This window comes from Phoxinus phoxinus (assembly GCF_949152265.1).
Source record: "Phoxinus phoxinus genome assembly, chromosome: 12".
NCBI lineage: Eukaryota > Metazoa > Chordata > Actinopteri > Cypriniformes > Leuciscidae > Phoxinus > Phoxinus phoxinus.
The window spans coordinates 20277387-20303829 of record NC_136887.1 but is presented as its reverse complement, the minus strand read 5'-3'; the positions used below and the strand labels follow the sequence as shown (position 1 = coordinate 20303829).

Here is a 26443-nt window from a genome sequence, read left to right as displayed (position 1 = left end):
TGTGTGTGTGTGTGTGTGTGTGTGTGTGCGTGTGCGCATGTGTGTGTGCATGTGTGTGTGTGTGTGTGAGTGTGCGTGTGTGCGTGTGCGCGTGTGTGTGCGTGTGTGTGTGTGTGTGTGTGTGTGTGTGTGTGTGTGTGTGCATGCATGTGATTGCTTGAGAGTTTGACTTGTGCAGTCAGGAAGTGGTTTACCTAGTATATTGACTCCGGAAACCTATACTTTATACATCAGTATAAGCTCTACAAGTGTGATTGGCACACATCATTCGCCATGAGTCAACCTTCCATGCTGTAGTTAAATATCCGAATTTCACCATGTACCCAAGGGTCATCTTAAAGGAAACATTGTACAAGAAATCACAGCAAAAGAGGAGAACTTCACCGTGCAATTACAAAGAGAGGCTTTTTTTGTTAAACACAGAGGATCTGACATACTTTGAACATCGTCCTGGGGTATGTAGCCTATTCACATTTTCTGGAGACGTTATTGTTACTGTCAATATTTTTAAATATAAAAGTAACTTTTTCACTTAAAAAAAATAACTCAAAACAATGTCTGTGATGAACTGACTACAGAGTAACTTATCATTCCTTTTTATATCGCCTTAGAAAAAGCCAACTCAAAAAGGCTGCATCGAACTGTCTCATATCAAGTGTGTGGAGATTGTACGCAGTGATGTTCCCATTCCCTGTGATTACAAGTACCCTTTCCAGGTGAGAATTAAGTGGAGTGTTGCTTATTATGTATTTCTCGGAGCGAAGCAGCTCATACAGACAGTGCCTGTAAATATTGTCTGTCTAGTATGTCTAGTGTTTTTCATAGAAGTCTAAAATAAACTTGTTGCATTGATTTTTGTTACATTACTTAAATGCTTTGTTGTTTATTCATTTGTTAATGTTTGTTGACAGATCGCCCATGACAGCTACTATCTGTATGTGTTTGCTCCAGACAACGACTGCAGGTTAAAATGGGTCAACGCTCTGAAAGAAGGTGAGCAGCTGTTACAGAAAGTGATTCACAAGTGTTTTCATTGTAGAGTGAAATATTTAAACACATGTCAATGTACATTATCATTGTATTTTATGTTGTTTCTTCCGCTTCTAAAGTGACGCAAAATAACAACTTGTTTCTGAAGTACCATCCTGACTTCTGGGGAGAAGGGAAATGGAGGTGTTGTCATCAGGCAGAGAAGCTGGCGACGGGATGCAGTGAATACTATCCCAATGGAGGTGCAAGCTCATTTACGTTTTGCACATAAAACAGCTGCTCATTTGAAATCAAATCACTTTATTGTCATTCCACCATATATGAATTTTAATATTGAGTTCGACGACTCTGAGTCCGTTTCTATTGTTTTCATAGTTGTTTCATTTCCTCCCACAGCCAAACCTCTTCCCCCAACTCCAGATCCAATGGTTTGTCATTCAATCTCTGTTTACTGTTTCTGACTTTCATGCTTGTATGGCGTATTTTAGACTTAATTGCCCAGTTTCACAGACAAGGCCTTGACTTTAGTCCCAGACTTAAATGCATATTTGAGCTGTCTTAACTGAACGCAACTTACACTGACATTTCTTAAAATATGTCAATGCCATTGTTTTGTCTCAAGATGCTCATCAGTAAGGTTTTTTTTAAGGCACGTTTATAAAATCTTTTTAAATTTCCTAATTCACCTACGGCCTAATCCTGGCTTAATCTAAGCACTGTCTGTGAAACCAGGCCAATATGTTTTATTTATCTTTAGGTTTAAAAATTTTTAACTAGCTTTAAACGTTTGCGATTATTCAAATATTTATGTTACTTTCGCTGTTGAAATGCTTAGTATAATCAGGACAGTGTTTGGATGAGATGATGTCAATTGAGCTGTCTGTATTTATCCTCTAGCGACGATCTTCAGATCCAGAGGACAGGATTGTTGTGGCTTTGAGGAATTTCAGCCCTGTAGAAAATACAGACCTGCCTCTACATAAAGATGAAGAATATTTTATCGTGAACTGTTCTGAACCGAACTGGTGGACTGTGAGGGACAAAGACGGGTAAATTATTATTTTATTATTATTAAATATCTAAAATAATTTTTGCAGTCTCATTAGTTAGATTTAGCATAATGCCTTATAAAAGAATCTCTCCTGTGAATTCAGAAGTTTGACATTACATAAACATATAAATGAATAAAAGTTTGACATTTGCCAAATGTAACAAAATGCCACACCATTTACACTCGGCGTCATGAATATCAGGCACAAAAACTCATGAGATAGATAGATAGATAGATAGATAGATAGATAGATAGATAGGTAGATAGATAGATAGATAGATAGATAGATAGATAGATAGATAGATAGATAGATAGATAGATAGATAGATAGATAGATAGATAGATAGATAGATAGATAGATAGATAGATAGATAGATCGATAGATGTTGTTCTAGTTCTAGTGTATATATTGTAAGTGACAAGACCCCAATACCATTCTTTGCGTTTGAAAAGGAATAAGTAACCTTAATATTTAGCATGAAATAATGACAAGAGTCCTTGCTGGAGAATTGTGTGTAATTAGTTTTTTTATAGTAATACCTCATGATGTTGCCATGATCCCAAAACACTCATAAAACTCTAAATGTCATCACTTATTAACTAAAAATTAAAAAAGTATTATTCATGCAGTCAATGCCAAGGTTATATGTTTATTAACTAAAACAATGGCAAGAATAGACATTTATAGAGCACCTTTAATATAAAGCTAATTACATTTTAAAATTTGCCAAAAATCCAGTCAAGAAGAACAGAATTGTGAAAAAAGAAAGGAGGGAAATGTAACAGGCTTTTAAATCATCTACAAGTAAAGATTTGTGTGCTCTTTTCTTTCCTGTTACAGAAATGTCGGCTCTGTGCCGTGCATATATATTGCTGAAAAAAAATCAAACATTGAGAAATTTGAGTAAGTTCCGTATGTTACAGAATATAACTTTTTATGTACATTTTGTTTTTTAAAAGGTCTTCAGTTCATAATCAAATCTTGATTAAACACACATTAATGCTTTGTGGTTTGATAGATGGTACAATAAGGACGTAACTCGGACAGAGGCAGAAGAGTTACTCATGAGAGAGGTAAGGCAACCAACAACAGTCAAATGACTATTATAAAATCAGTTAATGTTCCATGAAGTCACATGACAGTAAGCTTTAACTGTGTTAAACACTTAGTCAAAATCTGTACATCACTTCAGTAAATTTTCACAGTTTTTGGGCACTGCAGAAAGTTGGGGTTCTTTGCAAACGTGCAAGAGCAACATCTGCAGACGGTGCAGGCAAAAAGCGTGCAGAGTTCAAACAGCCCTTAAACCAGAATGTGGCTGTGCTGTGTTTCCTGTCATGACACTCATTTGTTATCTTTTAAATATGAGAGTAGATTCAGACTCAGAACTGAAACAGTTCATGTATGTAATTATTATCAGTAATAGTGTAAACTGTCTCCATGGCATGCCACAGCATTTGTACAACATGAACACATTTATCTATACCACTTTGTCACAATAAAACATTCTCGTTTATGGCATTCACATTGGTCAGCATTTACATGGATATGAATTTATGGTTAACATTATACATTTCATTTACAGAACAAGGACGGGGGTTACATTGTTCGTGACTCTAAACATGCAGGTGTATACACCGTGTCAATATTTTCCAGAGTTTCGGGGTAAACACTTACTTTGCAATGCAGTGAATGTTACAATCACTTGCACACCAAAAAATACTTTTTTGTCCAATCAATATTTGATCTTCATGTTTTTTGATGAATGTCACTGGTCTGCAGGTCTGATGGAGAGAAGTATCCCCTAGTTAAGCACTACCAGATCAAAGTACAGAAAGAAGGTGAAAAGGTCATGTATTTCTTAGCTGAGAAATACCTGTTCTCGACCATTCCGGAGCTCATCCGCTATCACCAACACAATCCGGCAGGTGAGTGAAGAAAAAACTTCAGTTGCTCTTAGATGCCTTTCTGTTGAATAGTGTCCATTACGTGATACGCTATTAGCTACCTCTTGCTGTCAGAGGCAACATTTTAATGTCTCTTTAATGGCTCAAATCTGCAAGTTGCTTTAGATCTTAATTTGAATGTTAATTCTATCATTAAGCTGAAAAAAATCTGCTTGTTTTTGTGACAGGTTTAATAACCAGATTGAGGCATTGTGTGTCTAATGTTCCAACATCTTCAAGGATCAATGATTTGTCTTCAGGTAAAATTCCAGCTGTCAAGTACAATTTTAGTTAAATTTCATAAGAATACAGTGCACAACATATATCAGTAAGACTTTTAAAGAATTAACTTTTATTCAGCAGGACACATTAAATTGATCAAAATGACAGCAAAGACATTTATAGTATCTTAAACCTATTTCTATTTCAAATAAATGCTGTTCTATTCATTTCTATCCTGAAAAAACTATGTAGCATGGTTTCTGCTGTTTTCAACATTGATGATAATAAGAAATGTTTCTTGAGCACAAAATCCGCATATAAGAATGATTTCTGAAGGATCATGTGACACTGAAAACTGGATAAATGATGCTGGAAATTTATGACAGTTTAAACTGTGTTCATATTTCACAAAATTACTAATATTTTTGATCAAATAAAATGAATGTAGCCTTGGTGAGCATAAGAGACGTCTTTCAAAAACATGTTTCTGACCCCAAACTTTTGAACTGTAGTGTGTGTTTATATTTATGTAAGCCTTTCTCTTTTACAGATAAATGGGAGATTCACCCTGATGAACTGATATTAAGGGAGGAACTGGGGAGCGGGCAGTTTGGTTTGGTCTTGAAGGGAAGCTGGCATGACCGTCAGGTGGCAGTTAAGACTCTCCGTGAGGGTTTCATGTCAGAGGAAGAATTTAAAGAGGAAGCAAAAGTTATGATGTGAGTAACTCATGCTGTATGTTTCAAATTACATGACTATGGATACAAAGCGTATACCGTGAGAAAATGTCATGAATTCATTGCTCCCTCATTGACTCCCTTCACAGGAAACTGTGCCACGAGAAGCTGGTCAAGTTGTGTGGTGTGGTCACTCAGCGCTCACCCATCTATCTGGTATTTGAATTCATGGAGAATGGCTGCCTAACAGACTTCTTACGTGGCAAAAAAGGCTGTCTTTCCCAGGAGGTCCTGCTGGAGATGTGTTTGGATGTAAGTGAGGGGATGGCCTACCTGGAGAGCTCCAACTTCATCCACAGAGACTTGGTAGGTGGAAACAGAATGTTTAATGAGTCAATTTCTTCCTTTATTGAGACTAACTTTTGTGCATTTGTTCCAAAATCTTGCTTTTTTTAACAGGCTGCAAGAAACTGTTTGGTTTCTGACGATAATGTGGTGAAGATAGCAGATTTTGGAATGACAAGGTGAGTAGCGGTGCCTCAATATTTCAGAGATCCATGTCACTACTCAGTGTAATGGAACATTCCTGTATCGGCAGGTTTGTCCTAGATGACCAATACACCAGTTCTCATGGGTCCAAATTTCCAGTCAGGTGGTCATCTCCAGAGGTGATCAAATTCGGGAAGTACAGCAGCAAATCAGATGTGTGGTCATTTGGTGAGTCCACATTGATCCACTTAGACAATATTAATCAGAAGAAAATAAATCTGGTAGTTGCAAAAGTCCGATTTTAAATGAATTACTCGCCTCTATCCTCATATTTTAGGTTAACTAAATATGCACTGACGTTCCCTTTGCAGGTGTGCTCATGTGGGAGGTGTACAGTGAGGGACGTGTGCCCTATGATAACCGTACTAATGCAGAGGTAGTGGAGGCCCTAAATGCAAGACTACGGCTCCTGAGACCCCGCGTCTGTCCACAGAGTGTGTACGAGTTAATGCAGTGGAGCTGGAAAGAGGTGAGTTCACCGCAAACAGCATTCAAGCTTCCCAGTATAGCAAATGATCTCAACAAACTATCCTTGAAGGATTTAAATATGAATAAAATATAAAGTCACGCCCCATAAAGGTTGTTTTACTGAGAAATCCTGTTCTCGTGAATAGGGCCCTCTGTGGAAGTTAGTCATGTTCCCGTTTTGCTTTAACATTTTTTTCTTTCACAGTTTTAAAATGTGTATTATAGGGTATGTTTACACTCATTTAATGTAAACCTTCTTATGTGTTTCTTTTGTTGCTCGTGTAATTCGCTGTTGGTGTAATTTCTGTGTCCTAATCTGTTTATTCAGCTATTTGTCTATGAGTCTCGTTACTATCATTATTGCCACGGCAACATAAACACAACAATGTTTGTTCAACAGAAACCTGAGGATCGACCGTCGTTTGCTCTGCTCCTGCATGAACTGGCCTGCCTCGAGCAAGAACCTTGATACATTTCCTTTTGAATTAACCTGAAAGTTCACTCAAAAATTTACATTTTGTGATTTTAACCACTCTTGTTTAATTTCAAACCTGTATATAAAAAAAAATGTAGATATAAAAAGGTTAATTTTCAAGAATCTTTCGTCAATCATATTGACCCGATAGGGGAAAGGGCACTATAAAAGGACCATATATGGTCCATATGAATTGCGAGCTATATTTTGGGAGTTCTTTGTGTGAGAAAAAGACCAACATTTAAATAATTAATAACTTAAAATATGCTCGACAGCTTGACAGATTATGAACTGTTGTTATATGGAAATTAGCTGTAAATGAAAATACTGTATATTGTACAAATCATATATTGTATTTATTTGTAAATTTTATTTATTTTTTCACTTTTTTTCATCATTTACTTCACATTATGTAACTGAATTGTATATTTCCTGTGTTTATATACATGCATGACTTCTGCAAACACAATTCTGTCCCTTAGGAGGCACACATGAGCCATGTTTTTTTCATTCACCAATAAATATGTTGCTTATAAGTATGTTGCCGTTGCATATTCAATCATCTTCGTACTGATTCAGTCAGTGGTGCCTTCCTTGGATAAGGTTTGCATAAGGTTTTGCGCACAATAAACGAATAATTTCCTAAATTATGTAAAAGTTAGTAATACGCTATTTAAACTTAATTGTTCATGAAGTTTGATTATATTAAAACTACTTTGCTATTCAAGTCTACAGACTGTTTATTATAATTGGCATACACGCATGAGCACGGTGCAGACCTGCTGTTCCTCCTGATTGGTCCATAGTGCCACAAATGCCTTCACTGGTTACTGTGACAACAGCACTGGATAGAAACACTCCAGCATGCCAATGTTCACTGTAATGCAGCCTGGGGCCCTAGGCATCAAATGAGTGCATATTTATTTAATGTGCTTCAAGAGTGAAACATTTTTTTCTCTCAATGAAACAGAAATGCAATCATAAAAGACTGTCACTTCACAAGACTTACTGTTCCCTGGGCCAAATGTATACTTTACCACAGAGCAAGGGTTTTCAATATTTTAGATGCCACAGACCGCGAGGAACCCCAATCATAAAATTGAAAAGCATCTAGTTTCTTGTATAAAGACCCCAATTTATAATGTGAAAAAAAAGAATATTATAAAAAGATGTCTTAAATATGATTTGGAAAATATTACTAATGATATTTACTATTAATAAGAAGTTTATATTATTACTATACTGTTACATTTATTTATTTACAATTGATTTTGACCCTCAATTCCAGAAGGAATATATTGCCTGTTTTTTTTTTTTTTAAATCAGTATTAGTATTACCTTAGTATATTTCTATATTATTTGGCTTTTTATAATCCTATACATATTAAAATATCATAGTTCATGACATAATATAAATCGACCACACTGACAGAGTGCTAAGTGGGTCGGAACTCGGAAGTGCAGCAGTAAATGCAAATTTAGGCGACAATGCTCATAGAAAATTATCTAAAATTTGCACTTATCTTAACCATCTGTGTTCATTATCATACGAAAATGAATAGGCCTACATAAATTGAAGAATTCTAAAAATCGAGCATGTAAACTGATGACTCACACCAGAGATGCTGCTTTAAATGGGTGCCTGTCTCTTTAAGAGCATGCACTTGCAGCCATTTTCTGCTCTTTGTGTGGGGTGGATTAGCGGATAGAGACCGAACCCCGAGCATCAATTCTACTACACCGAGCAAACGCTATTTCACTGTTTCTCCCCGCTTTGCACTGACCGCCCGTTAGTTTGAGAGCGGACATGCAATTAGCAGGTAGGTTCATATGATTATTTTAATGAATTACAGAGATGAGAGCGTTCGCTCGACGGAGCGCGAGAGAGAGATGATGACACCAACCTGCGCGTGTAACGTTATTCCCCGAGCATGATGCTCAGTCATATTTTCACAGCAAAATATGCTTGTCTGTTTGTTTGTTTTGTTTTGTTTTTTTAGGACAACAGCTATTATGTTCGCGTTTGGGGGCGTATTACACTAATTTGGTGAAGGTTTATTATGATGGAGGTGGTGATAGCATCTCTCCGCTATATGGGTGGGGTGAGGGGGGTGCGCGCACGTACTATCACATCTCATATGTGATCTAACGCGCGTTATCTTTATTTGTTTACATTAGTGCAAAATTAGATTAGTTAACTGTCAGTGGAGTTTCATTCCATCAATAGCACATTTTAGGGTGTTTTCATCCATTCTTTCCGCGAGCTGTCGAGCGTGCTTCTGGTGTCCAGTGACAGGGGGGCTGTTGCTAGGATATAGCCAACCGAACCGTTATTTTGTCGCCTTTTGATTATTAAGAATTGCTTTGTATGACTGATTATAGTCTATCCTTTTCTTGAATGGATGTTTTTTGCTCATGTTATGATTAATGCCGCATAATTTGAGTTTTTATGCTGTAAAATAAGGTTTAGTGAACATGATGACCAATCTCTGTAAGCTACTGTCATTTAAAAGGGATCACAGCCTCTCGGGCCAAATAAACGATATTGTGTGGTAATGAACAGCATATTGTACATTATCCTGCTTAGTACAATGCTAGTTATGAAAAAAATTAAATACTGATCTGATTTGAAAATATTTTGTTATTAGTTTTAACCTTCCGCTGAGAAAAATAGTCCATTATAACGTAACGTTAGACTACAATTGGCCAAGCAACAAGAACATTGCAGCAGTATTATAATAATACTTTATGAATTAATCAGCAATCCAAGTTAATATTTTCCATGTAGGCTGCAGCTACAATGATCACGTTCTCTCTCATCCTGCTGTTTATATGTCTTTTACAGGATTCTGTTTTTTGGCTTTCTTTAAAGATATCAGAGCTTCTAGCCATATATCAAAGTTTTTTTTTTTTTTTTTTTTTTTAACTGAACTCCTCCAAGGCCATTTTTACTACAGTCTGACCTGGTAATAACTAAATTGAATCGCAAGAGGGCGCTGCGCTAGTCCGCGGAGTGATACGAGATATATGAATGTAGCACCAGTAGGCTATATTGAATGGTCAAATTTATTACAGAGAGAGCTGTGTAAAATCAGAAATACAATTTTGTCCAAATCTTAAAGTCATCGTGAAATCAAAATTGACCCCATTTACTTTGTTAGCGCATGTTATAGTCTTGTGGTGAACAATTAATCCTTGCAAGTTAATTCATAGAATAATTGTTTGTCTGTGGTAATCTTAGGCTATGTCACCTCACCAGAGAAAAGTCTGTTGTTTCAGTGCAAGGTGGAATTATGATATTTTGATAAAAATATTTTAATTCATTCACAATAAGATCAATAGCTTGCATTTAGAAAGTAGATGGGTTGAATTTTCATTTCATGTCATTGCCAACTTTAACTGCAGCATCCTGCAAAATCCTGTCGTGCGTTGACATATTAAACCACCTCATGTATCACTTAGCTACACATTGTATATTATGCCCATGTGCCTTTTGAAGGGAACTAGGAACCACTAGATTCCTGAATACTAATGAAAATCCATTCGTATGTTTTTTTCTTGCAAATGTATTCAGTGTTAAAATACCGGTACATGGTGTCACAGCACTCATCATAATGAGTCATTTCAGCTACTGACAGAAATGATGCATGCCTACATCAGAAACCACGTTTGCCTTTTCTTGTTTTTTTCTCCATTTTCATTTTCAATTTATTACTGAATGATGCAATCATGACCAGGCACTGCAGAGTATGCAGAGGGTTTGTCTCTGTGTGTCCTATCTGTACATAAGGGAGATTCTTTCTTTCAGTCAGAAATCAATTACATGTCCCGCCTGCCTGTCTAGTAATTGTAGCTCAAGGCTTGCAGTGAGGGCGGGAGTATCATGACATGTCCCATTGAGTGGTGTGACCCTCTTTCAGTGGTGGAAGCTTTTATGTGACCTATGTGATGTCTAGTCCTTATTTATGTTGCTAGACCAGTGGTTCTCAACTTGCGGTGCCGAGGCCCACTGGGGGGCCTCAAGATGACTTAAAATTATTTTTATTCTGTTCTATACAGCATTTTGGTCAGCCTTGGTTGGTTTTTAAATGTGCTTTTATAAATAATTATTGCCTTGTATTGATTTAAAATAAAGACAAAAGCATTAAAATACACATAAAACAACTAAACATCAAGTTATTTATTATTTTATTTCACCCCAAAAACTGTTTTTCATTTTATTTGAAGAATTATAAAAGGTTGGATTTTCATACCTGGAAAAGTCATTTGAATTAATAAAATCTAATATCTCCATTGGTAGGTCTCGCTCCGCTTCCAAACAAACTCTTGTGCAGTTCAACTGAAATATGAACACAACACGAACCACATCTAAAACGAACCAAAGAACAGGATGGGGTGTCACAAGATGGACCTAAAAAAGACAGAATGCTCAAGCACACCATGTTCTTCTCGTCATAGGAGTTGAGGTTGCAATTACCGCAATTACTTGTTTCAACTTTCAAGCATTGAAATCCTCGTAGAGCTCTTAATTGCAGCTTGTAAGATGAGAATCGTCTGAGAGCTCCTATGAAGTTTTCACAACGTGACTGCTGTGCGGTTTCCTGACCGCTGCAAATTCATTTAGGCATTGATAGTGGTCCTATAGAAACGCATAATTCCCAGTCCGAGGAACATCTCCGAATATAACGTCACGTGTTGTCATCTTGAGACTATGGTAATTACGACATGGCGTGAATGCAGCATGTTGTTTCCTATTACATTTCGGTATGGCTTAAGAACCGTGGTCTCCTTGCAGCAGATCTCGGTTTGTGTGCAACAGAGGAATTCCTGGCACTGTTAGTGTTAAGACTCCTTTACAAAAGCTCTTATGCCAAATTGTGAGTTCTCAGTTTTTAAAAACACTATCATATGTACGCACATACAACGAGCGCATTTAGCCCAGAAGTCTGGACCAAAAGAACCAAGAAAATCGAACTACAAGTGTGAACACACCCTCAGTAAAAAAGGTGTGTGGCCCATGCATTTATGTCAGTGGTGGTCCGATTTTGTCATGCTCGCATAACGTATAGGAATGTGGACTGTTTACCCCACCGTACAATGGGAATCAGCCATTGTGGGAAAGTTTATTCTAGTATTTCAGCATCCATTCCCACAGGCACAGTGTCTACCTCTCTCGCTCTCTCTCCGTCAGATCACTTCTTCCTCTTGGAACGTGTTGGTGTCATGGATGTTTTTTTTCCATGAGTCCCTTTTTGAATGACAATGATTCAGCTCTGAGGTTGTTATCAGTCTGAACATGTCTCACGCCACCTCACGTGATCCTTTTCAACAGATTTAAATTTGCAGAAACCCCCAGGGCTCAAAGTACATCCGCTTTTTTTTTTTTTTTTGTTCTGGTGCAGACCATATCTGTGTGTTGAATATTACATAATTAGATACAATCACCCGCATGAGGTGTGTATTAAAAGCTATTTTTTAATTAGATAATCAAAAAGTAGTTCAGACCATTTTAAAATGGATTATTTTACTCTAGTTGTGTGTGATATGTTTTCAATTGTGAGGCGAGTCTCTCAAGCAGAGTATTTATGTCAAATGAGTCACTTATGAGGTTCCATGATGACTAGGATGCTGCTTATCTAGTAACAACATTAGTGTAAATAATTTTACATACATTATACATTAATATGTTTGTTACATTTAAAGATGGTTGCAAATACATGTGGATACGTACAAATGTGTTGCGTATATGCTAAGCTATCAGGCTAGTTGGTTCTGTATGCTGTGCTAGTACTTAAGCTAACTAAAACAGACATTAATGGTCATTATAATGTAGTTCAATTGGCATGCATCATGAAGACTGATTTTGTAGGAATTATTATCAGGCGCTAAGGGAGTTCCCATGAAAAGTTTTTTTTTTAATGATAATGGGATCGCTTGGGGTCCTAATGAAAGCACGATTTTGAAAGTAGGCCTACTTGATTTCTTGTAACATCGGCTCACTAGGTTTTGGAGCGAAACTTTATTTATTTTTTAGGGCAGAAATAAGCTTTACAGAATTAAGCACAAAAGCAGCTTCATACTTGTGTAAGATTTGCCTTGGTTGTCTAAGTAAATCTTCTTGTACATAGTTGCATGACATTGTGAGATACACACAAATTCTGACAGGAAACCCCACCCCTTTGTAGAAGCAATGGATGGATTCATATTGTTAAAAAGCTGTAGAGCGTATCAGCATGCTTTTCTTAGTGATGTGTACTCCAAGAAAAATGGCAAGTGACATATTAACCATGGGCTTTTTATTGGAAGATGTTCCAACTTCCTTGTAGCTCGCACCACATACTGACTCAATTACATGCATTTTATTGATATGACTTGCCATACATCCCTTGACTAGATTAGTTGCATAAACTTAGGCTCTAGATTGTGTCTTAAGAACTATTAGTAAGCCATCTGTAATTCCCCCAAAATCCATTGGAAAAGTAAAAAAAATTCAAATTGCATTTGATGTCGCTTGTAGGCCTTAAGCCCAATTAATACTTCTGCGGCGAACTCCGCATCGTACCCTGGCGTGCACCTCTCCAAAAATGTAACAGCGGGTCAATTCTACGCGGACGCAAGCGCTGTGATTGGTCTGCTAGAACCCCTCCCTCTGGTTTAACATGCTCCCTCTGCATGTGTAATTGCGCGTCAACACGGACAACGATGCAGAAGTATAAATCAGCCATAAGTCTGCAGAGTGACATTACAATTATTTTTGGTCATTTTGCTTGAATGTTTCTTTTTGCACATTCTTTATTTTGTGTGTTGTTGCTATGATGTGTCCTCAGTTTGTATCTCTTATGTTGTTCACGCTTCATAAGTTCCACACTTGGTTCCTGTTTGTTTCTGTTAATCATCATAAGAGAACCCTTGTACTGTTCAACATAGGCTCCATATTTAATACCACAGTGACCTCAGGGGATCTCTCTTCCTGCATGTGCTATGTTTAATGGTCAAGCTAACTTCATGTTTCCCTGCTGCTTTGTCAAGATTTGATGAAGGTAAAGATTGAAAAGCAGCCTCCTTGGACAGATGGCTGATGGGTGCCTTACCTGTATTAGACTAGTGTCACCTGTCCAGGACGTGGTTTAGTATGCATAAACATTATCTGGCCATTTTGCCCAGGATTGTCCCATAGGCTACATACATTCTGCAATAAGTTTTTTTCCTACCATTGGAGCAATTAAAGTACAAGATTTTTAATGGCCGATTCAGTTTTTTTTTTTACTATCTAGTAAATTTGCTGAATCCGATACTGGCAACCAGTATTACCAGTATTTATTATTTATTAAAAATAATAAAAAAATATTTTTTATCCGATAACTAATTCTTTTTTTGGTTTGTTTAAGCAAATGTAGGCTATCTGTTGTTTATTTGCTCTATAACAGACAAACTGGCATTAAACAAAATATCTGTACTGTAGGCATTTGAAATTAGAGGCAACCACTGCATTTTAATCACAATCCAAACTAAGAGGCTACACACAGCTATTTTTTATTGTATAATTTCAAGATTTAAAGCAAAAACAGAATGGTCTGACACTCTGACTTTAGATTTGTGAAATTATGCTACATATGACACCTGCATAAAACAAAAACAGCAGATGGACTGAATGAAGTCCAGCAGAGATACATAAGCCCCTCCCCCAATTCAATATTGATATTTTTCTTCCTATATTTCAAGTATTGTGAACAGTGAGCTTGCTGTGCCTGGTACAGGCCTGGTACAGTATTTGCTGTGTTGGTGTGTCTGTGTTCTCTTCTTTGTATCCGTCTTCAGTGTGCCCCGTCTCTGGCCTGTGTTAACATCTTGTTTACAGACTTTGCAATCATTTCCCACAATGTAATTTGTGTGGAAAATTACGATGCAGTTTGTGTGCAAGTCCAGAATGGAGATTGGCCAAAATAAAACTAGAAACCGATTTATGGCTACAGTACAAAGCATTCTTTTTGCAGGTCACGGTAAAGTAAACCCGGGTCTAATACGGGCAATACACATCACTTCACCAAACCACACTTCCTGAGAATACACACTTCCTGAGGTCTTGAGATGCATTTTTTTTTTTTACTATTTTTGTCTTGACACTGCATTCTAGAAATGTTGTTCATTGTATTCCTGTACATACTGAAAAAAACATGCAACATTTCACAACTCTTCTATAAAATACAATATTGTAATGTCTTTAAAATGATCATGTAATTTAAATATTTTTTGTAGTGGAAACTTGGCTGGTTTAACTAGCTGATTATGTAAATGCTAACTTGTTAATTGGTAACACAATTTTTTGAAAGTATTAGCATAGCATGGCAATTGATAAATCAATATGGCAATATAGAAAATTTAACATATCTGTTCTCAAACTAAGCTCATGCTCCTCTCTTCACCATGATGGGCCCCAAAAACCTTGAAACTCTTCTAAATTAGCATAGCAAAACATTAAACGCTACTAAATCTCACACTTAACATTGATCTGGCACAAAAATAAAACATTATATATAGGCTAACACTTAATTTTAGCATTTACTTTCTCTTTCAAGTGCCATTGCAAAGCATGCTGGGAAATAGAAATCCCAGTTTCAGTTCAAATCTAAATTAAATGAAACTAGTTTGTAAAACTCAAAACAATGAAACAATTTAGATTACTTAAATATGACAGTTTTGTGAACCCGAAAGAAAAAAAGTTCAAAATACTGAAAAGTTAATTTGATTAAACTACTTTAATTTAGGTTTACCCCACTTGAATAAATTAATTATTTTGAGCATTAGGTTTTACATTGTTGAAATTTTGGATTATCACCTCTGTTGTTATTACACTCAGGTGACATTGCAGTGCTGTGCTATCACGAAAGTTTATAATTTGCATGCGTGTTTAAGCCTTGCCGGTTTAAATGTTGAAACACTTTTAAACGCAATAAGCAGCGCAATAATGACTGTCTTGGCTTATTCCTGTACACGGTAGGTTAAAGGGTTAGTTCACCCAAAAATTTAATTTCTGTCATTAATTACTCACCCTCATGTTGTTCCAAACCCGTAAGACCTTAGTTCATCTTTGGAGCTCAAATTAGGATTTGTTTTTATGAAATCCAAGAGCTTTATGTCGTTCCATAAACTGCAACATTTTTACCACTTTCAAGGCCTAGAAAGGTAGTAAAGACATTGTTAAAATTGTCCTATTTTGTAATATATATCATTATTGTGAAATAAAATTACTCTTTGTGCATATACGATTTGGGTCATATCGCCTACCCCTATATTATATATTAGTTTAGTTTATTGAAAAAATCTGCCGCAGCCCTAATTAATAGTGTCTTGGCAGCCACAGCAGCACCTGTGTTTTGAGACTTATTACATTCCGCTAGTGAAACCGAGTGAAAAACTTTAACTAGAGATATTTCTTGAAAGTCATGACATTTCCCTTTTCAAATGCCAGTGTTTTATAGACTGCGTTACACTTAAACATAGAGTTGAAGTGCTGAGTGCAGCACCTTCTGTATGATAATGATGATGAAGCTCATGGTCTATTCTTGTTTCAGATTTGGCTGTTTTGTGAGTGAACCTGTGTCGCCATGACAACCCACGTGACCCTGGAGGATGCGTTGTCCAATGTGGACCTGCTGGAGGAGCTTCCCCTCCCAGACCAGCAGCCATGCATCGAACCCCCACCATCCTCCATCATGTACCAGGTACAGGCCCTTATGCATCAACACAAATGCATTTCAATATTTGAAGTAGGATGTAGAGTTCACACTTCACTGTAAACTTTTACTGGCCTTTTGTTTGTTACTAGGCAAACTTTGATACCAACTTTGAGGACAGAAATGCGTTTGTCACTGGTATTGCCCGCTACATTGAACAGGCCACTGTGCACTCCAGCATGGTAAGTAGAAGGACACTTTGTGAAACAGAACATTAGGATGGCTGGTCATGTGACCAGGGCAGCAATAACAAAAGGATGTTGCATTACAACAAAGCTGCTCTTTATGGTTCTTACTGAAATCTTTATCAGAAGGGCACTGAGAAGCAGAAACGGTCATTCAGTGTTTCTAATGTAGGCTTTTCTTTGCCACAGTGATATTTAAATCAGCCCTGAGCAGTGCAATTCCCTTCATAAAGGTTCACTTACAAGAGAAAATCACCAAGACATTAACATATTTTTAGATACTGTGATAAAGAAATAATTTCAACATGTAAACTGTCAATACCATGGCGTTCTGTGAATTACCTTGGAGTAATAAATGGAGTGTAGCGATTCCTTAATAATATCACTTTTAAATCATGAACCAGCGTTTGTGTTGGCCAATAATAAAGTTGTGTTTTGTTGTTCTAATGTTAACATTTATAATGTTACAAAAGATTTGTTTCAAATAAATCCTGTGTTTTTTAACTTTCTATTCATCAAAGAATCCTAAAAAAAAATGTATCACTGTTTATACAGAAATATTTTAACTCTTATTTTATTTTAACTATAATTTTAACTATTTTCAGCATTGATAATACGAAATGTTTATTGAGCAATTAGGCGTTCAGTGAATCCACTTAATGATTATCATAGTGCAATCTACTACAAAAAACAACTCTGTGTTCTTAAATAAAACTTAAAAAGAATTTCATTATGCTAAACTTCTATGAATTGTACGGAGCCCCGCACATGACATGCAGGTAAAAATATATATACAGTAGTGGCCTCGTGTTAAGTAAATCGTGCACACAATGTAATAATTTGGTCCCTCGTTTTAAAACCAACATCCATTTTTCAGAACAACTCAAAAAGCATGAACAGATTTGCAACAGTAATGACTATTTAAGGGTCAGCATGTGAACTCTGGGCAAGGTGGTTTGTGCCATAGCAAAACCCCATCAGTTTCAATTCTGTTTTAGCAGAGGCATGAGGTGAAGAGCTCAGGACAAACATCTTTTCACAAAGCCACCCTTGTCTAGTTTATGATTGCTATTTTGTACTGTTTTGTTTGTGTGGGGGTTTGGGCTTTATGCAGGATTGAATTGAGATTGATGCAGCTAGTCCACCTCTTCCTCACACAGATCAGTGGCTCGTGGATGTGCTTGGACTGTCAAACGGTTGCTCATGTTAGTCAGAGAAGTCCTCAAGGACTGGAGGTCCGGTTTACTTTAGCTACCTTCTGCTAAAGCTCTAATGAGCGCATAGTTGTAGGTCTGGATGAATGCTGTGGCATCTCTAAACTTGGATTTAGGAGTACCGGTATATATAAAACGTTTTGAGCTTGTCCACTTTTGACCACTTCCAGAGGTAGTCGAAAACGCATTTTGCGGATTGCATTTTACAACGCGGATTGCTTTCGTAGTGTAAACGCTCATGTGGTCGAATGTGTTCGAACAGCCACGAAAGACTTTGTGAACTGACCTAATGCTTAAACATTATGGGAGGCGCGCTGGCCAGACGCGATTTAAACTTTGGCTGGAGACCCAATTTTTGTTTGAAGATGGTAAACGTACCAAGCACTGTGTTCTCTCACCATTCATGATTTCTAACACAGACTCACAGTGGCCAGCAAAGCAGAAACGAACACCTTTTTCAACTAAGAATTAAAAACTTTTTATCCGTTTATTTACACAAAAATTACGTTATCGTCTCCATGTAAACTACAAAAATGGGAATTTGTGAAAACGGGTGACGTCATGCGCATGCGTATTACGTGTTCCGTCTATAGCTGCGTACTGTGTAGTGCTTCGTTACAAAGTAATATCGCCAACTTTTCAAAAACGCAAAGGAAAACCTTTTATTTTTCTAATACAACGTTGTCGTGTAAACGTACAGTACACTTTGACTGTTGTTTAGGCAACCCACTGACTAGTCAGTTTTACACATGCTTAGTTTTGCAAAGCCCTAATTGTAATACTTGCTGATTTGTGATTGACAGAAATCCAGGTTAAATGATTTATTAATGGAATGTGGAGCATAACTAGGGACTCTACACTGAATGCATGTTACCACTCTAATCAACGAAACTGTCTAGACTACAAGTGCTCTGGTGATTATAATGGAGCTCTAGTTTTGTCGTGTTGGTTTTTCTTTTTCTCCCTCTGTCTATAATTGGATTTACAACTTGTAAGTGCAGGGAATTCTTTCAGGAAATGTATATCTAGCTATACTGCATAGAAACGACAATCCATCAGGCACTTATTTGTTGGAATTCACCATTATTACTAAGCATGAGGTCATTAAATGTTTTAACCGCACATTTACAATGAATTCACAGGAGTTTATGTTTGTGGTTCCTATAGCTGTTGTTCTATTTCCTCTTTTTCAAACCGTTTTTCCTCTCAGAATGAAATGCTGGAGGAGGGGCATGAGTATGCGGTCATGCTGTACACCTGGAGGAGCTGCTCCAGAGCCATTCCTCAGGTACACACACACACACACACACACACACACACACGACATTAGAGGTGCATTCTCAGTACTCTAGTAAAAGGAATGCCCTACTAGCCCATATACTCCTTTAGGCCGTGTGTCCACCAAAGCGTTTTTTAACGCTGCTGGCTTTATTTTTCAATTGTTTTCAATGAGAACGGCGCGTTTTTAGAACGCCAGGAGCGTAACGAGGCGCTGAGCGAGTATCTAACGCTCAAGCGCTGAGCGCTCAGCGTTTTTTACAGGTCGCCGAGAGTTGAAGAATGTTCAACTTTGGGTAAAACGCAGCGCTCATCACTGTCACTTTTTAGCCAACCGTCTAATCACAGTGGAGGAGGGGCGGGACTAATACCACACGGACCAACGGATATTCTGTATCATAGCAACGATGCGTCTCAACTGAAGAAAAAAACTGCGCTGCCAAAACGCTCTCAAGCGCCCGCAGCTGGGCGTTTCCAGCAGAGCGCCTAGCGTTTTTAGCTGGCTAAAAGCGCTTTGGTGGACACACGGCCTTACTATATCAGGTGTATCGTAGTGCGGAAGAGGAACTCAGTATGAAAATGTTAATTATTCTATCAATTTACATATGCATAGATTTATTGACGTCTTTTTTAATATTTCTGCTAAGTGCCAGCATTCAAAAATTGTGTGTTAAATATTGTCTTATGTGAATGGACTTTTTAAAATAAATGCTCTCCACCATTTCCCCTTTGTTTGGAGAGAGTCTGAACCACTTTTCATTTATCTAAAAGATCAAATTGAAATTGCCAGGTTCAACAACATGACTACCCTGCACTTACAGAAGAAAAAGGCTTATTATTCATAATTTCAGTTCTGAATCCAGCCGTTTTAATGTCGCCCTCTTGTGTATCTCAGGTGAAGTGCAACGAGCAGCCAAATCGGGTGGAGATCTATGAGAAGACTGTGGAGGTCCTGGAACCTGAGGTCACCAAACTCATGAAGTTCATGTACTTCCAGGTGAGAGAGGAATACAAATCTTTGAATACTATTCAATATTTATTCATTCTTAAATGTCATGTTAATCAAACAACACTACTGACAAGAAAAATAAACACTCATTGCTCTTAATTTTATTGCTTGTGTATTTTAAGCTCTTAATTAAGTTAACATTTATTTCTTAAGTAAATTAAGAAATACTTGAAGACCGCATGCAATTTAATTCATTTATATTTAACTTTTCAAATAAAGAACTGTGATAAATAGCATATAAGTTTTTGCCATGCCATCAAAATTGGGGTTGAGAATCATGACATTTCACGAGTACACGGCATTAATATTGATATCCCTCCTTCTAGCGGAAGGCCATTGAACGTTTTTGCAGCGAGGTAAAGCGACTGTGTCATGCTGAACGACGGAAGGACTTTGTGTCCGAGGCCTACCTGCTCACTTTAGGAAAGTTCATCAACATGTTTGCTGTGCTGGACGAACTGAAGAACATGAAGTGCAGTGTAAAAAATGACCACTCTGCTTACAAAAGGTATTACAGGGTCATGCTTGCGTTAAAGGGAAAGTGATTTTTCTTAAATCACACATTTGATGAATAGAAAGTATAAAGTGTGCGCGAGTGTGTGTGTGTGTGTGTGTACGTGTACGTGTACGTATGTTCACAATCACAAATTATTTCTTTACAGAGCAGCTCAGTTCCTGAGAAAGATGGCTGACCCACAGTCCATCCAGGAGTCCCAAAACCTCTCTATGTTTTTAGCCAATCACAACAGAATTACACAGGTACATTTAACTTAAAAAATGATGATCTTTACATTAAAGGAATAAATCACCCAAAAATATACATTGTCTTTTTTATATATTCTATATCAACTTTGTTTTATATTTCTCATGTCATTCCAAATTTGTGTGCTGTAACATTTTTAAGTAATTCTAGTAGTTGTTCAGCTCTTGCAATTCAATGACGGTTAATTCATTCATCCATACAGTTTCTATATAATTGTGTATATAGCTATATATAAAAGCTATATAACTATATAAAAGCTATAACTGTGTGTGGAACAGCCCCAGCCTGAAATGAACGTTTTTATTTTTTTATGGATAACCTTGCCTTCCCCCAAAGCTTCTCTGTGTTCACCTTTCATTTGGACATTGACATTCAGTGTTTTGTTTTGTGTGATGTTTGTGCAGTGTCTGCATCAGCAGCTGGAGGTGATCCCAGGTTATGAGGAGCTGCTGGCTGATATTGTCAACATCTGTGTGGATTACTATGAGAACAAGATGTACTTGACCCCCAGTGAGAAACACATGCTGCTAAAGGTGAGCGCATCCATTCCTGCTGAAGCCTTTAAGACTCGGCTGAAAGAGAACTTCACAAATGAAGGCACGGCTCTATGTTTCAGGTCATGGGTTTTGGCCTGTACTTGATGGACGGAAATGTCAGCAACATCTATAAGCTGGATGCAAAGAAAAGGATAAACCTCAGCAAAATCGACAAGTTCTTTAAGGTGAAGTCAATTGGTCGTGTTCTCATGAAAACATACTTTTTTGTTGTTGTTGTCACAATCATCTGAAGGTAATGTCTGTTTGGATGTTTGAAAGCTTCAGGTGGTGCCCCTGTTTGGAGATATGCAGATTGAACTGTCACGGTATATAGAAACAAGTGCCCACTATGAAGAGAACAAGTCCAAGTGAGTGACCATCGATAAAGATCAGATGAATGGATGTCCTGCATGACTTAAAAGCATTACGTTTGCTTTCTGTGTGATGCTAGTTCTCTTTTCAGCATTACTTGACTGGTTTATATACAGTTATTTTTTAGCTTGCATCATTAGCAACATTAGACCTTTAGGGTCAGTAAGTTTAAAAAAAAAAAAATAATAATAATACTTGTACTCAGCTAGGACATATTTGATCATAAGTGTAGTAAATACGTTTATAATTTTACAAAAATGTTGGTAACACTTTATTTTAAGGTGACGTAGTTACACGTTACTATGTGTACTTACTGTACCGGTACTATAAAAACAGTAAATTATGCATAATTACAAATAACTAACCCTAAATCAAACCCTTACCATAACTCTATAGTTGGTACATATTAATTAGTCAGTACTTATTTTAGTAAGTACAATGTAACTGTCACCTTAAAATAAAGAGTTACACTTAATTTGGTAACACTTTATTTTACAGTGTCCTTGTTACATATGTTACATGCACTTACCATAGTAATGACAGTAAATTATGCATAATTACATGCAACTAACCCTCAACCAAACCCTAATCCTACCCTAACCCTATAGTAAGTACTTGTAGTTGCTTAATATTACTCCGTACTTAAATGTATAATTACACTGTAACCGATACCTTAAAATAAAGTGTAACCATTAATTTTAAGGTGTCATTGTTACAGTGTAATTATATATTTGTAATTATGCATAATTTACTGTTATTACTATATAAGTACATGTACAGTAACATATGTAACAAGGACGCTGTAAAATAAGGTGTTACCAAATAAAGTGTAACCAAGATTTCAGTTTCAAAAAATGCTGTTCTTTTGAACTTTCTGTTCATCAAACAATCCTGAAAAAAAATGTTTTCTCAAAACAAATGATCATTCAGTCAACATTGATAATAATAACAAATGTTTATTGAGCAAGAAATCAGCATATTAGAATGATTTCTGAAGTATCATGTGACTGACGACTGGAGTAACGGCTACTGAAAAATTCAGCTTTGCCATCACAGGAATAAATATAATAAAATATTCAAATATATTATTTTAAATTGTAATAATATTTCACAATATTACTGTTTTTACTGATTTGATCAAATAAATGTAGCCTTACTTTCAAAACAATAGTCTTACAGACCCCAAGTGTTTGAATGGTAGTGTACATCTCTCTCAGGTGGACCTGCACTCAGAGCAGCATCAGTCCGCAGTATAACCTGTGCGAGCAGATGGTGCAGATCAGAGAAGACCACATCCGCTTCATCTCTGAGCTGGCGCGCTACAGTAACAGTGAGGTGGTGACCGGCTCTGGACTGGACAGTCAGAAGTCTGATGAGGAATACAGGGAGCTCTTTGACTTGGCGCTCAGAGGACTGCAGCTTCTGTCCAAGTGGAGCACTCATGTCATGGAAGTGGTAAGTCTGAGATCGTGTGAACCGTTTTCAGCATTTCACTTCTCCATTTGTCATGCATTTCAACCATCTTCTCTTCCTCTAGTACTCTTGGAAACTGGTCCACCCAACCGATAAATTCTGTAATAAGGACTGTCCGGGCACAGCTGAGGAGTATGAACGCGCTACTCGCTACAACTACACCAGTGAGGAGAAGTTTGCCTTGGTGGAGGTCATTGCTATGATCAAGGGTCTTCAGGTTCTGATGGGCCGGATGGAGAGCGTGTTTAACCAGGCCATCAGGCACACCATCTACTCTGCCCTCCAGGACTTTGCACAGGTGACCCTGAGAGAGCCACTCAGACAGGCTGTGCGCAAGAAGAAGAACGTCCTCATTAGGTAACAAGTTCACCCCGTTAAAAAATATATACTTTTTGGGGCATTACTTATCTTCTTGTTTCTCTGTAGTGTTCTTCAGGCTATTCGTAAAACCATCTGTGATTGGGAAGGGGCAAGAGAACCTCCTAATGACCCGTGTCTGAAGGGAGAGAAGGACCCCAAAGGAGGCTTTGATATCAAAGTTCCTCGTCGCGCTGTTGGCCCCTCAAGCACACAGGTCAGTCAAATAGTTTTTGCAACATAGATGAAATTTAATAATATTTGTTGTGTTGTCTGTAAAGCAAAATTTGTTTCTGAGTAGTATCTAATCCTTCCTGTCTTGCAGCTCTATATGGTACGCACCATGCTAGAGTCTCTCATCGCTGATAAAAGTGGCTCTAAGAAGACTCTCCGCAGCAGTCTGGATGGCCCCATCGTTCAGGCCATCGAGGACTTCCACAAGCAGTCTTTCTTCTTCACCCACCTCCTGAACTTTAGTGGTGAGACAACAGTAAAAAAAAATTATTTTGCAAGTCTAACATCTTTGCATACCAAGTGCATATTCATGATTTTCATGGCGAAAGAGAATAGACAGCGAAATGTTGTAATCTTTTCATGATGGTTTCATTCTCTCCTGATTGGCTGTTAGAGGCCCTACAGCACTGCTGTGATCTTTCCCAACTCTGGTTCCGAGAGTTCTTCCTGGAGCTCACCATGGGCCGTCGCATCCAGTTCCCCATCGAGATGTCCATGCCCTGGATCCTCACCGATCACATTCTGGAGACCAAAGAGCCCTCCATGATGGAGTATGTTCCATATACATAAAGTTCATACTGGTTATTAAGTTAAACTTCCATTCAAAAGTTTGGGGTCAGTCAGGTTGTTGTTTTTTACAGAAATTGATATACGTTTAGAAAGCATGCAGTTAATTGATCAAAAGTTAGGGTTAGGGTATAATGTTACAACTAAATGCTGTTCTTTTGAAAATTCTATTTCAATTTCAATTCTAAGAATCCTAAAAAATCATCACAGTTCCCACAAAAATATTAAGCAGCACAACTCTTTTCAACATTGATAATAATAAGAAATGTTTTTTGAGCAACAAATCAGCATATTAGAATGATGTGACACTAAAGACTGGAGTAATGCTGTCACAGGAATGAATTGCATTTTAAAATATATTTAAATCTGTATTATTATGCGCTGTCTGAAATGCTTGATTCTGATTGGTCAGTGCAACATTCCAGGTGATTTAGTTCCAGATAGTGGCTGTCGTCTATAGCAATGCTGCCCAATGACCCTGTTGGAGTTTATTTTGCACAACTGCTGGATGTATTTTACTGCATAAGAGACTTCTTTCAAAAGCATTTAAAAAATCTTACCAACCCCAAACTTTTCAACAGTAGTGTGCATGAACATTGACCTTTTGTGTCTGTCTGAATGTATCATTTTTGACAGAAATCTGTCTGTTTTTTCCCTCTCAGATATGTGTTGTATCCGTTGGACCTTTATAATGACAGTGGTTATTATGCCCTCACCAAATTCAAGAAGCAGTTCCTCTATGATGAGATAGAGGCCGAGGTAGAGTGTCACAGATTTATCTACCCTTTTATTAATGTCTTCCAAAAAATATCTCTTAAGTAAAAACTAAAGCAAACTCTTTTTCTTTTTAGGTCAACCTGTGTTTTGATCAGTTTGTATACAAGTTAGCTGACCAGATATTTGCCTACTACAAAGCAATGGCTGGAAGGTAATCTTTCTTATTTTAAATGTTAATGATGTTTTTCATGCTAGATAAGGTCAAAGTGAGGACATTAGTCTGCTAGATGGGTTTTTCAATCTTTGAATGGATTGTATGGTTCTTTCTCTTCCTCACAGCGTCCTCCTAGACAAACGCTTCCGTGCGGAGTGTAAGAACTATGGTGTGATCATTCCATACCCGCCCTCAAACCGCTACGAGACACTGCTCAAACAGAGACATGTGCAGGTGTCACACAATTCTACCATTTGAATGGGCAACTCAAAATTGTTTTTCTATTTAGTGAATTCTAAATGCATTTCAATCTCTGTTGTTATGATCTTCAAGAACAGTATGTATGTTGCAGTTTTTAATGAATAATAATAATTTACTTTCACTCTGGATCCTTTGGAAAGGTTAATTTACATAGCATATTTGTCTTTGTGTTTTATAGCTGCTGGGTCGTTCCATTGACCTGAACAGGTTGATAACCCAGAGGATCTCAGCAGCCATGTACAAATCTCTGGATCAGGCTATCAGCCGCTTTGAGAGCGAGGACCTCACCTCCATAGTGGTGAGAAACAAACTGATGCTCTCAGTTTTTGGTGTTTATAATCATAATCTCTGTTTATTCAGAGTGACAAACTTGCAGGCAATTTTCTTACCCATTTGGACATCTTAAAGGGATAGTTCACACAAAAATGAAAATTTTGTCATCATTTACTCACCGTCAAGTTATTCCAATTCGTATTGTATCTTTTCTTCTGCTGAACACAAAAGAAGATATTTTGAGGAATGTCGGTAACCAAACAGTTGATTTTTCTTTATTTTGGTTATCCATATTCTTTTGTGAAAAAAAATATTATTTTGTGTTCAGCAGAAGAAAGAAATGATGACAGAATTTTCATTTTTGGGTGAACTATACCTTTAACCCTGTAAAGACTGACATATGAAGTAAAAAAAAAAAAGTTTGCATATGTATTATTATAGAGTATCATATTTGAAACATCAGGCTTTTATGGAGAATATGGAGAATTATGAGAATATGGAGCTCAAAAAGGGAAAAAAAATGCTTCAGTTTTATTCAGAAGCCCAAACTGTTTTTTATTTATTTATCTATAATAATAATAAATGTTTATATGACAGTTGTCTTTCTATATTTCCCAATAATGTTTTTGGATATTTAAAGGCTTAGTTTCATGACGAAAGCTCTGTAGTTTTTATTTTGGGGGGCAAAACATAGATAAATGTAACGCTGATTGAGAGATATACAAATAAACATCCTCGACCTCAAAAGCCTGATGTATCATGTTTGATACTCACATTTTAACATGATATTTAAAAAAAAATGCTATTATAAATATACAATATAAAAGCTATTCTTACATTGATAAAAAAAAAAATTTAACATTTAAGATTTCACAGC

The 26443-nt window shown here is 37.1% G+C and overlaps 2 protein-coding genes across 3 annotated transcripts in view; both read left to right on the top strand.

Moving 5' to 3' along the window:
* Nucleotides 1-151: 151 nt before the first annotated feature.
* On the top strand, nucleotides 152-7105 carry itk (IL2 inducible T cell kinase). Its single transcript, XM_079631863.1, has 17 exons — nucleotides 152-455; nucleotides 612-716; nucleotides 912-993; nucleotides 1110-1232; nucleotides 1387-1418; nucleotides 1888-2039; nucleotides 2883-2945; nucleotides 3061-3115; nucleotides 3628-3707; nucleotides 3825-3970; nucleotides 4177-4248; nucleotides 4761-4929; nucleotides 5037-5253; nucleotides 5347-5411; nucleotides 5486-5604; nucleotides 5748-5905; nucleotides 6305-7105. Exons 1-17 carry the CDS (start codon nucleotides 318-320, stop codon nucleotides 6371-6373), a joined length of 1845 nt encoding a protein of 614 aa, XP_079487989.1. The 5' UTR covers nucleotides 152-317; the 3' UTR covers nucleotides 6374-7105.
* Nucleotides 7106-8058: 953 nt separating this feature from the next.
* Nucleotides 8059-26443, top strand: part of cyfip2 (cytoplasmic FMR1 interacting protein 2) — a 28240-nt gene continuing 9855 nt past the window's right edge. Inside the window, exons 1-19 of one of the 2 annotated variants that reach the window (XM_079631813.1) lie at nucleotides 8059-8199; nucleotides 15952-16101; nucleotides 16206-16295; nucleotides 18723-18800; nucleotides 19686-19787; nucleotides 20126-20307; nucleotides 20462-20558; nucleotides 20967-21095; nucleotides 21179-21283; nucleotides 21384-21466; nucleotides 22688-22925; nucleotides 23008-23300; nucleotides 23370-23517; nucleotides 23626-23779; nucleotides 23929-24085; nucleotides 24764-24860; nucleotides 24953-25029; nucleotides 25158-25266; nucleotides 25472-25591. In XM_079631813.1, coding sequence (XP_079487939.1) covers nucleotides 15985-16101; nucleotides 16206-16295; nucleotides 18723-18800; nucleotides 19686-19787; nucleotides 20126-20307; nucleotides 20462-20558; nucleotides 20967-21095; nucleotides 21179-21283; nucleotides 21384-21466; nucleotides 22688-22925; nucleotides 23008-23300; nucleotides 23370-23517; nucleotides 23626-23779; nucleotides 23929-24085; nucleotides 24764-24860; nucleotides 24953-25029; nucleotides 25158-25266; nucleotides 25472-25591 — 2376 coding nt within the window. In that variant the 5' untranslated portion in view covers nucleotides 8059-8199; nucleotides 15952-15984. Of the gene's footprint in view, nucleotides 8200-15951; nucleotides 16102-16205; nucleotides 16296-18722; nucleotides 18801-19685; nucleotides 19788-20125; nucleotides 20308-20461; nucleotides 20559-20966; nucleotides 21096-21178; nucleotides 21284-21377; nucleotides 21467-22687; nucleotides 22926-23007; nucleotides 23301-23369; nucleotides 23518-23625; nucleotides 23780-23928; nucleotides 24086-24763; nucleotides 24861-24952; nucleotides 25030-25157; nucleotides 25267-25471; nucleotides 25592-26443 lie in introns of both variants that reach the window. The other variant, XM_079631812.1, reaches the window with a different exon arrangement.

Excerpts from the sequence above, each read along its gene's own strand:
- itk (XM_079631863.1), top strand. The coding sequence starts at position 318 with ATGTACCCAAGGGTCATCTTAAAGGAAACATTGTACAAGAAATCACAG. Across the intron at positions 1,233-1,386 it reads TGAATACTATCCCAATGGAG|CCAAACCTCTTCCCCCAACT; the intron begins GTGCAAGCTCAT and ends TTCCTCCCACAG. Across the intron at positions 5,412-5,485 it reads GCAGATTTTGGAATGACAAG|GTTTGTCCTAGATGACCAAT; the intron begins GTGAGTAGCGGT and ends CTGTATCGGCAG.